The 16842-nt window shown below is 40.3% G+C and overlaps 1 protein-coding gene across 1 annotated transcript in view; it reads right to left on the bottom strand.

Annotated features, from left to right (window-relative positions):
- The window catches only part of LOC123816046 (diphosphoinositol polyphosphate phosphohydrolase 1), a 116450-nt gene that overhangs the window by 3253 nt on the left and 96355 nt on the right, over positions 1-16842 (bottom strand). The window contains exons 3-4 of the mRNA XM_045834772.1: positions 1959-2003; positions 690-774 (exon numbers count right to left, since the gene is read on the bottom strand). Coding sequence (XP_045690728.1) covers positions 690-774; positions 1959-2003 — 130 coding nt within the window. The remainder of the gene's footprint in view (positions 1-689; positions 775-1958; positions 2004-16842) is intronic.

Below are 16842 nucleotides of genomic sequence, written 5' to 3'. Positions count from 1 at the left end.
ATCAGCAGTGTGAGGGCCCTGATGGCAAAGCATATAGGCAGAGGTTTCGGCAAGTGTTTTATTTGTTTACCAATTTAGAACAAATTAAATTAATGTTACACTTTTCTAAAAAATATTTTTGTTCAGGGGCAAAAGATTAAATCATGAACCAACCATTCAATCATTTCAGTTTTTTAGTTCAAAAGAAAATATCCAACAAAGATCTCAGCGATCAAAGAAAATGGCTCTTCATGAGACAGCTAGGTGACCCGACCAGTAACGTGAGCGACACTGGAAACCACACCCACTACTCTGGATCTACTAAACGACCCTGCAGAGGGGCTCATGCCACCAAACCCACGGTTGTCTCCGACAATGAGAATAAGCATCGCAAGGAACAGCCCAGGTACTGCTCTCTCCCGGGGCCCTGTGGCCAGCATGGGTCTGGCACCGTGGAGGAGGATCCAAGCTGATTCTTAGAAACATTTCCTATTTCTCATGGGCCATATTTCTATTTGTTGACCGTGTATCCAACTTTAGCAATCTTTTAAACATTTCAAAATACTAACTTTCACAGGTTTAAAAATGGACATGCTTGTTTTATTAAACCTGCCCTCCTATGACTTCTCTTCTCATCAGGCTCTTGTTTCTGTTCTGAGTAATGACCTGTGCGGCAGCAAGCTCTTTGGAGGCCACCTGGGGTGACTTACCGATGTTAACCGAGTCTTCCCAGTCTTCCAGCACCTCCGTGACAATGAGCACGTAGACATACGTTCTGTGCTTCCTCTCCTGGTTCTGAGGGCAAAGAGAGGAGCACACAGAAGAGTTATTCCTTACAGGGCTGAGATGACTTGTGAAGCGCACTCTCACACATATGTACAGAGAGCTTAGACACATGATTCCTTTTACTTTTTACCATCCTACAGTCAAACATGAAATAGCGCCAGATGTCCTATCTGAAAACATGCCACAGTTGCATTTGAGGGTAAGCTCTTCGGCCGGGTTCCCAGAGCCGAGGCTTTACTCTCTTTTTTCCTTCTCCTTTCCTTAAGTGCAACTTCATGGAAAAGTTGTGAGCAGAAAGTTCATGACCTCTCACGAAAAAGGCACCAAGTAAATTTAACTAGCTGGGCACCAGCAAGAGGAGACTGGATGGGCGAGGTCTCATCAATGCAAGCCAGCCAGCCAATCATCTCCCACATCCTCCTACCCCTACAACCCAGCTCACCTATATTCCCTGATTTCTCACTTCCTTCCACTTTCCTCCAAATCTCTACCCTAGCTCGATTTCCTTGTTTCTCTCTTTTTTCTGTATTTTCTACACTTAACTGCATTTTGCTGTGTAAATGAACACCCATGTTTTTGTGCACATTATACATGGGATTATTATACCCATGTATAATGCGCATCCTTATTTTTCCCTCAAAAATTTGGGCAAAAAAGGGTGCATTTTACATGGCAAAATACAGTATCTACCTCTCCTTACGTCCTAGAGAAGGAAAGGAGGAGAGGCAGGGATAGAATAAGTAATACAAATAATATTCTGGCTGTTTGGAGGAGACAAAGGCTGCAACAGAATAAATATTTATGCCCCTCCCAAATTCATATGTTAAAATTCTAACCCTCAATGTGATGGCATTAGGAGGTGGTCTTTGGGGGTGATTAAGTTATGAGGGCTGACCCTTATGAATGAAATTAGTGTCCTTATAACAGAGAGAGCAACCTTCTCTGTTCTACCATGTGAGGACACAGGGAGAAACAGTGGTCAATGAACCCAGAAGTAGGTCCTCAACCAGATGCTGAATCTGCTGCTGCCTTGATCTTGAATTTCTAGCCTTCAGAATTGTGAAAAACCAATTTCTATTATATATAAGCCACCCAGTATGTGAAATTTTGTTACAGCATCTGCATGGACTAAGACAAAGATATATGTGGTTACAAATATGATACCGTATGTGCAAAGATTTTAACAGACTTACCTCAAAAATTCCAACTAATCTTCCCAATGTCCCTTTTACTCCAGCCTGCAAAGTAGGGGAAAAAAATTAACATACTGATAGTTTGTCTTATTCTGAATCTTCTGAGCAGTTTGTAAAATAGAAATGAAAAACCTAAAGACATGCCCTGGCTGGTGTGGCTCAGTGGACTGAGTGTCCCCTTGCAAACAGAAAGGTCACCAGTTTGATTCCCAGTCAGGGCACATGACTGAGTTGAGAGCCTGGTCCCCAGTAGGGGGAACTCAAGAGGCAACCACACATTGATGTTTCTCTCCCTCTCTTTCTCCCTTCGTTCCTATCTCTCTAAAAATAAATAAACAAAATAAAATAAAACTTCACTTAAAAATAAAAAGAACAATAGGACACAGTTTGGAGGGGGTCACACTGGTGTTTCCTGCGTGTCACCGAGAAGAGCAGGGCGCACACTGCGGAGGGAGAATTCCCCTTGGCTCCTCCCAGGCTCTTTCCCCACTGCAAAGCAGGCCAAACAGAGCAGAAAATCAAGGCCATGAATTACTTCACTCATTTACTCATTCATCCAACAAATATACACTGAATGCCTGGCTTGAGCCAGATCACACTTGTAGGTACCAGAGATGCAGTGATGAATAGGCTAGAATAAAAGATTCATAAGAGCAAGACCTGTATCCTGACTTGTTCTTAGATGTCTCTGTACAGTATGCCCAGAACAGAGCTCAGTAAAACTAAGTCAACAAAAACATAAACCTGGCTACTCGCCAGTGACAGGTATTGACAGAGATGTACAGAACAATGCGAGGGACAGAAGAGTGACAATTTCATACAGTGGTTAAGCATCTGAGTATATACTCTTTAGCTCCCATTGGCCCTTTGGTAATTTTTCTTAGATTTGTGTCTTTCTGATGCATTATCAATGAACTTTTCAGTCTATTCCAATTTACTAATTTCCTTTTAAATTGTATCCAGGCTAGAGTTATGCCATCTCTAGTCTATTTATTTGACATTTTTCATTTCTACCTGTTCTTTACATATCTGTTTCCATTATGTATATACCTTCGTTTCCGTATTTTGTTCTTTTAAAATATAAGTTATTCCTTCATTTACTTCTTGATCATCTGAACATATTTAAGTTGGCTGGCCATGCTACAAAATTCACTGAATCTGAAGTACATTCATGTTCCAAATGGTGAAGGGCTTCCTTGTGAGGCAGATTTACCAAGCTCTCCAGAGCCAGGTCTTAAAGTGACAGTTCAGACTCCTCCTCCAAGGTGATGGGGCAAATACTGCAGACAGAGCTCTGAAGTCGGAGGGTGGCTTGGCTCCATCCTTTATTGTGCGTTGCACCTGTGTCCTCTCCTACCAGGGCCCACATCTCTCTAAAAGTCTCAGCTCATGGTGTCCTTTCCATGGGCCTCTGGGCCACTGGGCTCCCCTCGCTGTGAGGGGTCCACGCAGGCTGTAGCTTTGCTGTGCTGCTCTGTTTCTGATGTATGGAGGTAGTGTCCACCTTGCTTCTGAGCCAGGCTATGTCTTTTTAGCTTTTGCATTTTATATTTTATATCTATCTCTGCTAGGAGAAGGGATCAGTGTAATGCCATATTGCCCTGAACATCCCAGATCTCGTCTGATCTGGGAAGCTAAGCAGGGTCGGACTTGGTTAGAACTTGAAGGGAGAACACCTGAGAATACCAGGTGTACTATGCTGCCCTGGCCAGGTAGCTCAGTTGGTTGGAGTGTCATCCTGACATACCAAGGCTGTGAGTTCAATGAGGGCACATACAAGAATCAACCAATGAGTGCATAAATAAGTGGAACAACAAATTGATGTTCTCTCTCCCTCCACCCCTTTCCTCTCTAAAATGAAAAAAAAAAATAAAAATTAAGAAGCAGTCAAAAGTGAGGGAAAGATGAAGCCTGGAAATGCAATAGACTGCTATAACTTGTTTTCTATTATTACTGCCTTACTTGTAAAGTAAACTAAAAATTAAGGCAAAAATATTCTCTAAATACAAAATAGTAGGTGGTCAGTAAATTTGTACAGAATAAGCAAAAATTTAAAATAAGTACTCAAAAAGTGTTTAAGAGATATTTAATAACAGAAATAGAATAGGCTGATTTAAAGGCCTAGACTCCTGGGTGAACTAAATCTTGAAATTAATTTTTGCTAATTATCTGTCAAGGAACTCTAGTCCTTTCGCTTGCAAACACGCCCGTTTCTTTTCTTATTCTTCTTCCACCTATTCTTGTCCCTATGTGGCTTTTGGTTGACTTGAATGGAAATGTCTATCTTTTCTCATTTAAATTGCTCTTCCACAGTTTTAGAAAAAACTGCACTCTTCATGGCCAGATAAGACCAGCTGGACTGTTCCTTCATGAACCAGCCAGTGAAGCAGCCTGAACGAGTGGGACGAGATGGCAGGCTAGCCTGCGCTGGGAAGCCAATTCTATCCTCTGGTCCCAGCAGCCCAACACACGCCGCTGTGTCACTCGTGCCCTTGCCACAGGCCTGCACCAACAGGACCTGGGGGTGGAGCTGTCAGGGTTGGGGTGGGCCTAAGGGCAGACTCATGTAGGCCATCATTCACTTCTCTTCTGCAAAGTGGAGAAAGAGTTCTCTTTAGTAGCAGTTACTGTCTTTAGTAGCAGTTAATTTTTATTTATTTTTTAAAAATCAAGACTTCCAGGCAAGAGGAAGGCATATAGGTAAACACAGCTCACCTCCTTGGACAACCACTGCAAATCACTGCTAAACTACAGAATAAACATCACTCAGAACCATCAGAAAATTGAGCTAGATGGAAGTCTGACAACGAAGGAATTGAAGAAACCACATTCATCCAGGTGGGCAGGAGGGGTGGAGATGAGGAATGGGCTGGTCCCCCATCCATGTGTGGTGGATAAAAATAGGGAGGGATATTTAGGGAGTCAGGAATCCCAGTCTCACATCAGGCCACCCAGCCCAGGGTTCCAGTTCCAGGAAGATATGTCCCCATACCTTCTGGCTGTAAAAACAGTGGGGGTTGTGTTGTTGGGAGAAACTTTGGGATTCTCAGTCAGGAGTCACCTCTTGGCAGCACCCCTGCCACCCCATGCACAAGGACATACTCAGACTCACGCCCCACTGGGCTCCTGCACTGGGGCAGCATCTTGATGGGCACCAGTGGCATAAGGGGAGGATCTGAAGTGTCTGGCATCAAGGCAAGAGCTGGAAGACAGCTTCTTCCCAGATAGAACTGTAGACAGCAGTCACTGTACCTTTTCTGAGCCCTCCCCCACACAGAGCCACAGTGCAGCAGCACCATGTGAGTCTCCATCAACCTGACTCACACGGTACACCCAGCCCTGACGATTAACCAAGAGTCCGACCCATTCAAATTATGGGTCCACCCAAGCTGGTAACAGTGGCTTTTCCATATGAAGGGCTGGGCTAGGTACAGGCTTCAGACCTTCCTAAATCCACTCAAACAAGCAACAACTGAGCCCAGCCCCGATATCTCTTGCAGAGTCGCCCCAGGACTAGCACTAGCAGCAGCCGTCTGAAGATTGCTTTGTAGCTTATGCCAAGGGACCCCAGACAGAACAGAGGTGGAGGCTGACCTTGACCTGCATCATCCAGGAAACTCCAGAGCCCGTGCTGCCAGCAGGCAGTCACAGACCACATCGGATCACCACCCAATCACCTCCACAAGCCATGGAGGGAGGTGGTTGCTGGCCAGGGGTCACAGCTAGTCCTATCAACTGTCTCACACTGACCTGCTGACAGCAATCAAGACTCATTTCTGGAGGGAGTACTCAGCCCACACAGATGGAACACCTCGAGTACCCAGTTTGGCTGAGAGGGGAGGCTGTGCCACTGGTCCCTACAGGACAGCTACTACCTTAGGCCACGCTATGAAGACACAGAGCCAAAGCAGCTCTACTTAATACACACAGACACAGGGAGGCTGCCAAAATGCGGCAACAAAGAAACATGGCCCAAATGAAAGAATGACAAAATGGAGATAAGAAATCTTTCTGTTGCAGAATTCAAAACACTAGTTATAAGGAAGCTCAAAGAACCCAGTGGGTTCTTCAACAGCATAAAGATGATCTATTCAGAAATGAAGACACTAAGTGAAATTAGGGCAATTTACAGGGAATTAACAGTAGAGTGGAAGAAGCCGAGAACCAAACTAATGTTTTAGAACATAAGAAACAAAAAGGTATTCAATTAGTACAGTAAGAAAAAAAGAATCCAAAAAGTCAAGGATAGTGTAAGCAGTCTCTGGGACAACTTAAAGCACACCGACATTTGAATCATAGGGGTGTCAGAAGAAGAGAAAAAGCAAGAAACTGAAAACCTATTTGAAAAAATAATAAAAGAAAACTTCCTTAATTTGGTGAAGGATGTAGCCATACAAGTCCAGGAAGCACAGAGTCCCAACCAAGATGGACGCAAAGAGGCCCACACCAAGACACATCATAATGAAAATGCCAAAGTTTAAAGATAAAGAGAGAATATTTGTTTATTTATTTTTTAAATTATTTAATTATAGTTGTCCCCATTTCCCCCCTATTATTCTCCCCTGCCCTACCCACCCCCAACAACCCACATTCAATCCTCCCCATTTTGTCTTTGCCCACGGGTCCTTTATACAAGTTCCTTGACTTGACTCTTCCCCTTCTTTCCCCTGTTACTCCCCACCACCCTCCCCTCTGGTCACTGTCAGTTTGTTCTTTATTTTCATGTCTCTGGTTCTATTTTGCTCACTTGTTTGTTTTGTTGATTAGGTTCTAAAGAGAGAATCTTAAAATCAGCAAGAGAAAAATAGAGAGTTATCTACAAAGGAATTCTCATAAAACTTTCAGCTGATTTCTCAAAGGAACTTTGAAGACAAGAAGGGATTGGCAAGAACTATTCAAAGTGATGAAAAGCAAGGACCTATAACCTAGATTACTCTGCCCAGCAAGGCTATCATTTAGAATGGAAGGACAGATCAAGTGTTTCTCAGACAAGGTAAAACTAAAGGAGTTCATCATTACCAAGCCATTATTATATGAAATGTTAAAAGGACTTAAGAAAAAGGTCAAAACTATGAATATTAGCCCTGGCTGGCATGGCTCAATGGTTTGAGTACAGGCCTGTGAACTTAAAGGTCGCTGGTTCGATTCCTGGTCAGGGCAGATGCCTATGATAGTGGGCCAGGTCCCTGGCTGAGGGCATGTGAAAGGCATCTGATCAATGTTTCCCTTGTACACTAATGCTTCTCTCCCTTGCTTTCTCCCTCCCTTATCTTCTTTCTAAAAAAGAAAATAAATTCTGCCCTGGCTGGCATAGCTCAGTGGATTGAGCGTGGGCTGCGAACCAAAGCATCACAGGTTCAATTCCCAGTCAGGGACATGCTGGGTTGCAGGCCACGGCCCTCAGCAACTGCACATTGATGTTTCTCTCTCTCTCTTTCTCCCTCCCTTCCCTCTCTAAAAATAAATAAATAAAATCTTTTTTTTTTTTAAAGAACTGATTTGGGACTCTCCTTGCTCCTTTAAAAAAAATAAAGTCATAGTGCTGAAAAAGACACAGATTCCTTATAGGCAAAGGTCCTCCAACACAGGGTCCACTATAACCCTTTTACTTTTTCATAATTTTCCACAGTCTAACTTTCATCTCTCAGCTCTCTCTCCAATGCTGCTACACAAAATTGGACTGTTATTTTTACCTCTCACATGACCCTTGCAGGGTCACATCTGACAGATACTTTGCTCAGACATTGGGGGTAAGATTTGACTCAGGCTGCATATAAGGTAGTCTAGTCGGGGTGCTGGTATGAACCTGTTTTTCTCAAAATCATTTGAAAGCAGTTATAATTTCAATTTGTACATCAAAAGCCCTTAATTCTGAGAAGGAGACTTTATTTAAAAGTCCTTCTTAGCTACTAGTGAGAAATTCAAGTGAATTATTTATTGGCCTTTATTATCCAACCATGTGCAGGTAGGTGCTCCCTTGAACATCACACTACACAGTATTCTAGCACTTTAGGTCTAGTTAACAAAAATAATCTGAGCGACTGCCTATTTTTAAAAAGAAAAAAAATTTCTAATGTCTTTTTTCCTTTACAGTATTTTACTGAGATTGGAAGTATTTATCTGCAACGAGCTGGATCAATTGGAGACTTCCCCATCTTTCCTCTAGTAGGAACCCCCACCTCCAGTATGTACATGAGACTTGGGCAGAGGCACATTTGTGGATGGGCCTTTGAGCCCACTGCTACAATGATCTACCACAAAGAACCCTTGCTTTGCTGTTTGTTATGGATGGGTACAAAGTGAGCCATCACTTTCTGAAGCCAATTTTTCATTCTAAGGTAGACATTTTGGCAGACACTGATGGCTGTCTAGCCCACAGGCATTCCCTCTTCTGAAGCCTTGCTACAGGGAAGATCCAGATTCTGTCAAGTGAGAGTTAGGGCACAGGGGTGTGGTGTGTGACCCAGTTCTGGATAAATGGCTCCTGAGGCGGTATCTCCTGGGGGCTGTTGGGAAAAAGATTTCCCACCATGATAAAAAGCACTGCACAAAAAGAAACCCTACGCCTCCTTGCTTCTCACGTGGGGACCTGAAACTTGGAGCTGCTGCAGTCATCTTGTGATCATGAAGGGAAGGCCAAGAGGATCTACAAGAGGCTAAACCAAGAAGAAATGAGATAATCACCTACCACTGCCAAAAAGAAATGAGATAATCACCTACCTCCATTTTCTTACATGAGAAAATTAACTGGTGCTGTTGAAGCCACATTTAGTTGGGTATTTTGGTACTTGGATGGGAAAGCTTCTTGCTACTTCTCTTGATTTAAAAGGTAGCTCTGTGAGAAGACTGGTTATCCCAAAACAAAAATTCTGCACATTCAAGGGAGTGCTCGTATAAAAGTTTCCTTTATTAAAGCAGTAAGTCCAGTCCCAAAATGAGCTCAGGGGAGCAACCCCAGTCCAAGTATCTATATGAGGAAACCCACAAACAAAAACAATGGTCTTCAAAGCACATAACTTTCCATTTAAGTGCAGCAAAATCCCTCCCCAGGTGTTTTGTTTTTTAAATGAAGTAGTTCGAACGATAAAAAGAAGATAGCTCTGAGTGGTGTTGCTCAGTGAGTAGGATATTGTTCCACAAACCCAAGGGTTGCTGGTTCAATTCCCCAGTCAGGGCACAAGCCTGGGTTGCAGGCCAGGTCCCTGGTTGGGGGCATGTGAAAGGCAACCGATTGATCATTCTCTCACATTCTGAAGTTTCTCTCCCTCTCCTCCTCCCTTCTCTTCTCTCTAAAAATAAATGAATAAAATCTTTAAACATTTTTTAAAGAAAATAAAGTAATAAATATTCAGGTCACCACTAGCCAGCTTTGTCAAATAGTAATGTATCATTTTGTGTCTTTTTTTCCCCAAAGAAATAAACCACTCCTCTCCCGCTGCCAAAGGTAACTACTCATATGAATTTGGTGTTTATCACTGTCTTGCATGTTTTTATACTTTACAACTTAGGTACATATCCACTATTAATGGTATATAGTGTTTTCTGCACGTTTCTCTACTCAATTAAAACAAATTATACATTCTGCACCTTCCAGAAATACCATGTCTCCGAGTTTTAGCTATACTGATACATGTAGTTCTAATTATTTCATTTTAATTGGCCAGTAATCTATTTTAAAAATTTACCACATTAATTCACTTACTTATTGGTAGACATTTAGTCCTGTTACTATTTTAAAAAATGTGACCAAACCACAAAAACTCCCTTGTAGATGTTCTTATTATCTACCACATGTGGGAGTTTAGTATCTCTACTAATAGTCAAATTTCTGATCACAGGGTAAAAATATGTCCAATTTCCCCACATATTAAGTTGCTCCCTGCAGCAGATCAACTGCAGAAATGGCTGCAATTCACTACCTCTCCCTGTAGCCACATCCTTTGAAATGTAATTTTACAGATCCTCCTATCAAGAAACAGAATCTATTTACCCACTCCTGTACTAGGCTGGCCTTGTGCCTTGCTCTGGCCAAAAGAATGCAGAAAGAGAGTATACCACATCCAAGCCTAGGCCTCAAGAGGCCTTACAGTTTCCACTTTTTCTCTGGAACCCTGCCAATGCCCTGTGAGCTAGTCTCTCAAAGGATGGAAGATCTGTCTCAGGTGAGGATAGTACAAAGCAGCCTCTAGGCAGCTAACTTCCCAAATGTTCAAGGGCCTAACTAAGATCAGCAGAGCTTCCTACTTGACCCAGAGCTGGCTGCAGATAGCTGAGGAGTCCAGCTGACACAGAAGCTGACTCATGGGCTTGTGAGCAAACATCAGTAATTAATATTTTAAGTCACCGAGTTTTAGAATAGTTTGTTATATAACACTAACTGATCTATTCTCCAAGTATGTAGGCTGTGTACAAGTTTTCATCACTGTTGTTCCTCTTTAATATTTGATGTCAGTTTTTTTTTATTTCAGGTCATTATAATGAATGTAAAATTATATTGTATTATTTGTATACTAAAATCGTGTACTTTTTCTTATGTTTAATGAACATTCAGTTTTCCTCTGGGAATTACATACACTTCACCTATTTTTCCTATTTGATTGCTGATGATTTTAATGATCTTAATGCCTCTGTGGTAAATACTTGTTATTAATCTGGCGCTTGTCTTTATCTTTGTTTTTGATTTCCTCTGCTAAACATGTTTGATAAGCCATTGCTGATTTTACTGACCTTTTCCTTCTGTGTATTTAGTATCTTTTAAAGAAACATATTCCCATCCCAGTGTCATAAAGTTAGTCTCCTGTATTTCTTATAATACTTTGACAGTTTTATGCTATGGTCCGCCAGAATAAATTTGGAAATCTATTCCCAAATAGCCAGTGGTCTAGAGACTCCAGAATAGACCCATGGTTATTATTTTTTACTAATCTAGTTGTTAATATATGTACTAATATAACATGGCTTTAATTAATAAAGCTTTAATACCTAGGAAGGTATTCCCCTTTTCTGTTGTTTTTCAAAAGCTCTGAAGCCATTTTTACACATTTATTCTTCTTTTTATCACTGAATTTTTCAATTAATTTGAGAAAAACTCATATCTTTATAATATTTAGTCTTCTCGTCCAAGAATGGATTATACCTCTCCATTTACTCAGGGTTTTTTGGATACCTTCAACAAAGTTCTATTGTAAAGATAGTGCACTTTATTAATCTATATAGTAAGGCACTTTAGTTTCAGTTTAGTTTTGTTGTTATTGTGAATGGTATATGTATTTTAAAGTTACATGTTTTCTAACTTATTACTGCAGGTTTAAAGAAACACTGCTTGTTTCTTGTAACCCTTCTAAAGGCTTTTACTAGTTCTATTAGTTTCTGTTGTGTTCCTTAGGTTTTCTAAGTTAATAGTCACAGCATTTGCAAATAATGACAATTTTGTATCTTCCTTTCAATCTTTATAATTTATTTATTTTTGTCTTATTCCAGTGGATAGGGCCCCAGTTCAATGGCAGCATGATAGCAGGCAGAATTGTCTTTTTCCTGTCTGCTATGGGAATGCTTTGAAATAAAAAATATAATATTTGTGTAGGTGTTATTAGACACCCTATCAAGTTTGGAAATTTCCTTTTATTTTTCAACATATGGGTACTGAATTTTAATAGGTAATTTTTCTTCATTCACTGAGATAATTTTTTCTATTTTAATTTCTTAGTAAAGTAAAGTGCATAAACATTTTCTAAGACTGAACTATCCTGGTACTCTCGGGATAATCCAGTTTTATGATACTTTGAGAAAGCTTTAGATTGTATTTGCTCTTACTTTACTTGAAATTTCTGCATTCATGTTTGTGAGAATTTATTCTTCTTTTCTAAATTATCAAGATCAGGGGTTCGCAAACTATGGCCCATGAGCCAAATCTGTCTTGTCACTGGTTTTCGTAGACAAAGTTTTATTGTAACACTGCCATGCTCATTCATTCACAGTACTATCTAAGGGTGCATTTACATGGCAACAGCAGAGTTGAATATTTGTGACATATACACTATGGCTTCTAAAGTCTAAAATATTTTATGTATATATTTTATTGATTATGCTATTACAGTTGTCCCAATTCTTCCCCCTTTGTCCCCTCAGTCCAGTATCCCACTTCCCTCCAGCATTCCACCCCTCCCTAGTTCAAGTCCATGGATCGTACATATAAATTCACTGGCTTCTCCATTTCCTATACTATTCTTAACGTTCCCCCATCTATTCTGTGCCTACTGTTTATGTTTCTTATTATCCTGTACCTTTTCACCCATTCTCCCCCTCCCCATCCCAGCTAATAACCCTCCACAATCTCCGTATCTATGATTCTGTTCCTGTTCTGTTTGTTTGCTTAGTTTGGTTTTTCTAGATTCAGTTGTTGACAGTTGTGAATTTGTGGCCATTTTAATGTTCATTGTTTTGATCTTCCTTTTCTTAAATAAGTCCTTTTAATAGTTCATGTCATAATGGCTTGATGATAATGAATTCCTTTAGTTTTACCTTATTTGAGAAGCACTTTATCTGCCCTTTGATTCTAAATGATAGCTTTGCTGGATAGAGCAATCTGGGTTGTGGGCCCTTGCCTTTCATCACTTTGAATAACTTTTGCCAGGCCCTTCCTGCCTGCAAAGTTTTGAGAAATCAGCTGATAGTCTTATGGGAACTCCTTTGTAGATAACTCTGTTTTTCTCTTGCTGCTTTTAAGATTCTTTCTTTATCTTTAACCTTTGGCATTTTAATTATGATGCAGCATGCTGTGGTTTTCTGTGGGTCCAACTTGTTTGGGACTGTCTGCTTCCTGGACTTGTATGCCTGGTATAGTCCATTAAATATATACATGGCTTTGCCAAATTAGGGACATTTTCTTCCACTATTTTTTCTAATAAGTTTCCAATTTCTTGCTCTTCCTCTTCTCCTTCTGGCACCCCTATGATTCGCAAGTTGGCCCTTTTGGAGATGTCCCAGAGTCTTCTTATTCTCTCCTCGTTTTTTTAAATTCTTGTTTCTTCTTGCTGTCCTGACTGAATGTTTATATCTTCCTTATGTTCCAAATCGTTTATTTGAATCCTGGCTTCCTTCCCTTCACTGATGGTTCCCTGTAGATTTTTCTTCCCAGATACAATGAGATCAGGCACATTTAGCATGGCTTGGCCTTAGATTGTAGATTTTTCTTTATCTCACTTAGTTTAACCTTCATTTCTTCCTTTATGTTATTGCCATACTCAATGACTTCTTTGAGCATCCTGATCACCAATGTTTTGAACTCTGCATCTCCATTTCATTTAGTTCTTTTTCTGGGGTTTTGTTCTGTTCTTTTGTTTGGGCCATATTTCTTTGTCTCCTCAATTTGGCAGCCTCTTTGTGTTTGTTTCTGTGTTATTAGGTAGAACTGCTTTGACTCCCTGTCTTAGTAGCATGGCCTACTGTAGAAAAGTGCACCTGTAAATTATGTGGGGCAATGCCTTATATAATCACCAGAGTGAGGCAACCCACTTCACTGCTTTGTTACTGTGTGTGGGGACAGCACCACTGCCTGGCTTCTGGAGGTTTGCCTGGCACTTGCCCTACTTCCAGTCACTTCACCCACTCCTCGTATGCAAACTGGCACCCTTCCAGCTGTTGCCGTGGTGCTGAATCCCAGAGTGGGTGGGTTTTTGAACATTCTAAGACCTTCAGACCCTTTAAAGGAGAATCTCCTGAAGATCTGGCAGTTTCTTCCACTGCCCTAACCCTGACTGGTTTTTACAGCCAGAAGTTATGGGGATTTACCTTCCTGGCTCTGGAACCCTGGGCTATGCAGTCTGGCCTGGGGCTAGGATTGCATGCTCCCAAGGTGGAAACAACCGTTCAGCTGCTGCTGCTGTTGCCTCTCTGCATCACACCTCTCCACACCACACTGTGTCTCCTCACCTCTCCAAGTCTCCATCCCTCCCACCCATCTAGATGCATACAGCTATTTCAAATCCTTGGTTGTTGGACTTCCATACAGTTTGATTTTCTGACAGTTCTGAGTGTTATTTGTTTTGACGTTTAGTTGTAATTCTTTCTGTGGTTGCATGAGGAGGTGAGGCGTGTCTACCCATGCTTCCATCTTGACTGGAAGCTCTAAAATCTAAAATATTTGTTATCACCCTGGCTGGTGTAGCTCAGTGGATTGAGCACGGGCTGCAAACCGAAGTGTCGTAGGTTACATTCCCAGTCAGGGCACATGCCTGGGTTGCAGGCCATGACCCCCAGCAACCGCACATTGATATCTCTCTCTGTCTGTCTCTCTCTCCCCACCCCCTCTCCCCCCGCCCTTTCCTCTCTAAAAAATAAATAAAATCTAAAAAAAAAAAAACTATGTATAAAAAAATACTTGTTATCTGGCCCTGTTTACAGAAGATTTTTTAAAAATGTTTTAAAAATTTTAATTAATTTATTTTTAGAGAGAGGAGAAGGGAGGGAGAGTGAGGAAGAGAAACTTTGATGTGTGAGAGATACATCAACTTGCACATTCCCAACTGGGGACCTGGTCTGCAACCCAGGCATGTGCCCTGACTGGGAATTGAACCAAAAACCTTTTGGTTTGCAGGCCGGCACTCAGTCTCTCAGTTCACTGAGCCATACTGGCCAGGGCACTTGACAGAAAATTTTGATCATTGCTGATCAAGATTATACCAGCTTTACAAGAGGTGTGTAGTTATCGTTCTCTAGCATAGTTCAATTAAGATAAGAATAAACAGTTCTTGCCCTGACCAGGTGGTTTGGTTGGTTGGAGTAGTGTGTCATGTATCAAAAGGTTGTAGGTTTGATTCCCAGTGTGGCGCACAGGGGAGGCAACCGATTGATGTTTTTTTCTCTCTCTCTCTCCCTCCCTGCCACTCCTTTCTCTAAATATATCCTTGGGTGAGGACTAAAAAAAGAATATGTATTTTTAGAAATTTTGGTATAATTAATCTAATCTGATCTTGATACTTATTCTGGGGAAGAAGGGTGATTACTACGTAATTTCCATAAGGATTAATTATCTATATACAGGTTTTCTCATTTTTCTTAAGTAAATTTGAGTAGTTTTTTTTTCTAAAAAACTTTTATCAATGTTTCAATTCCTTTTGTGGCTCTTCCTAGCATTCTCTTAATTTCAAAGTCTCTATTATATCTGTTGCTATTTCTTTTTTGTTCCTTATTTATTTGTTGCATTCTCTTTTAAAGTTTCCATTATCAGTCCTGTGAGAGGCTCATTTGTTTTATTAGACAAATAAAAATAACCTACTTTGGTTTTTTGTTGATCATTTCTATTTTTCTCTATTAATTCCTACCCTTTCCCTTATTTCTATCCTTTTACTTTTGAGCACACCCAGTTCCCAGTTGTTTTTTCTAGCTTCTTTAATGATTGCTTAGTTTATTTAACATCTATTTTGCTTTCTAAGAAAACCTTCTAAGGTTCAAAGAACTGAAGGAGCAGCATCTCATAAGTCATAATAGAGTTCTTTCACAATTGTTTATCTCTATTTGCTTACTAATTTTTTCATGATTTTTGCTTTAACTCAAGAATTATTTAGAACATTTTTTTCTATTTCCAAATATGTTCCTTTCTCTGTCAAGCTGGATCTATTGTTGATTTCTGATTTTACTGGACTGTATCAGAGTATGTACATATAATCTATGTTATTGATGTACTGGGATTTTTAGTATTTCTTTTAAGACTTAACATATGGTTAGTTTTTATAATTCTTCCATGTGTGCTTGAGAGAATTATGTATTCTTTGTTGGAAGCAAAGTTATCTCTCAATATAGCTATCTGATCAACTTTGTTAATGGTGTTAATCCAATTTTTCTTACTGTTTGCTGCATTTTCTATCTGTTTCTAAATTAGATGTTTTAAAGTCTTCAACATGGCTACGGATCTGTCAACTTCTCCCCAGAGATGAAGAGTTTGCTAGGTGCACATAAATTCCTGAGTGCAGTTTGTCTTGGTATATTGTTCCTTTTATCAATATTAGATGTCCCTCTCATTCCTTTAAATATTTCCCACCTAAACTCTACTTTGTCTGATATTACAATTATTATCTCAGTTTTCTTTTGGCTAGTATTTGCCTGATATACCTGTTTTAATGACTTCAACCTTAGTCATTCAGCATTATTGTGTTTGAAAACAACATTTGGCAAGTTTTATTTTCTTAAGCCAGGTAAGTTTAAGTGAAATCAAGTTACATCTATTGTGATTTAACCTGGAAACTTAACTTTTCACTGAGCCACATAGGGTCCCTTCAAGATGAGTTAGAAGCTGAGTCCTTAAATTTATTTCCCGTGTAGCAAACAAGCTGTATGCCAGGCAGTGTGCATTTGCAAGCTCAGTGAGTTAAGAGCTAGGTAAGTTAGACCTGCCCAGGAACAGTGGCTGTTGGTTCAAGATTGTGGAGTCTCTAGAGGCCAGAGTTGCACTTAGTATTTGCAGAAAAACCACTGTGAGTTGTACTGAAGTCAATGACAAAGTAAGCTGTGGATGTACTTCCTAATGACTAAAACTCCTTTCCTGGAATGTGGAGCTGGGTGGGAAAGCAAATACAACTCTTTTGGAAGAGTCATCTGGACTCAATTCAATTAGCAGAATGCACTTGGCACCTATCCCAGTAATTCAGTCTCTATTCAGAGTTCCAACACAAACCAGCTCAAATACAGTACTATATTCTCTAAGAGGCAGATTCTAATCTCTACACTAAGCCACTGAATTAACTATTCATCAATGAGTAGCATTAAATTATGTGTGATAATGTAGACAGAGAAACTTAGTAAAAAGATACCTTTTTGAAAAAATCCCAGTTTTTAAGAAATGGTTGAAAGGCAATTTAGGAGCAGTTATTTGCAGTAAAAGAAAGCT

The sequence above is a fragment of the Phyllostomus hastatus genome, unplaced genomic scaffold, assembly GCF_019186645.2.
Source record: "Phyllostomus hastatus isolate PE091 unplaced genomic scaffold, TTU_PhHast_1.1 phas_contig_1048, whole genome shotgun sequence".
Lineage (NCBI taxonomy): Eukaryota > Metazoa > Chordata > Mammalia > Chiroptera > Phyllostomidae > Phyllostomus > Phyllostomus hastatus.
The sequence above is the reverse complement of the archived record's forward strand: the minus strand, read 5'-3'. Positions and strand labels throughout refer to the sequence as shown.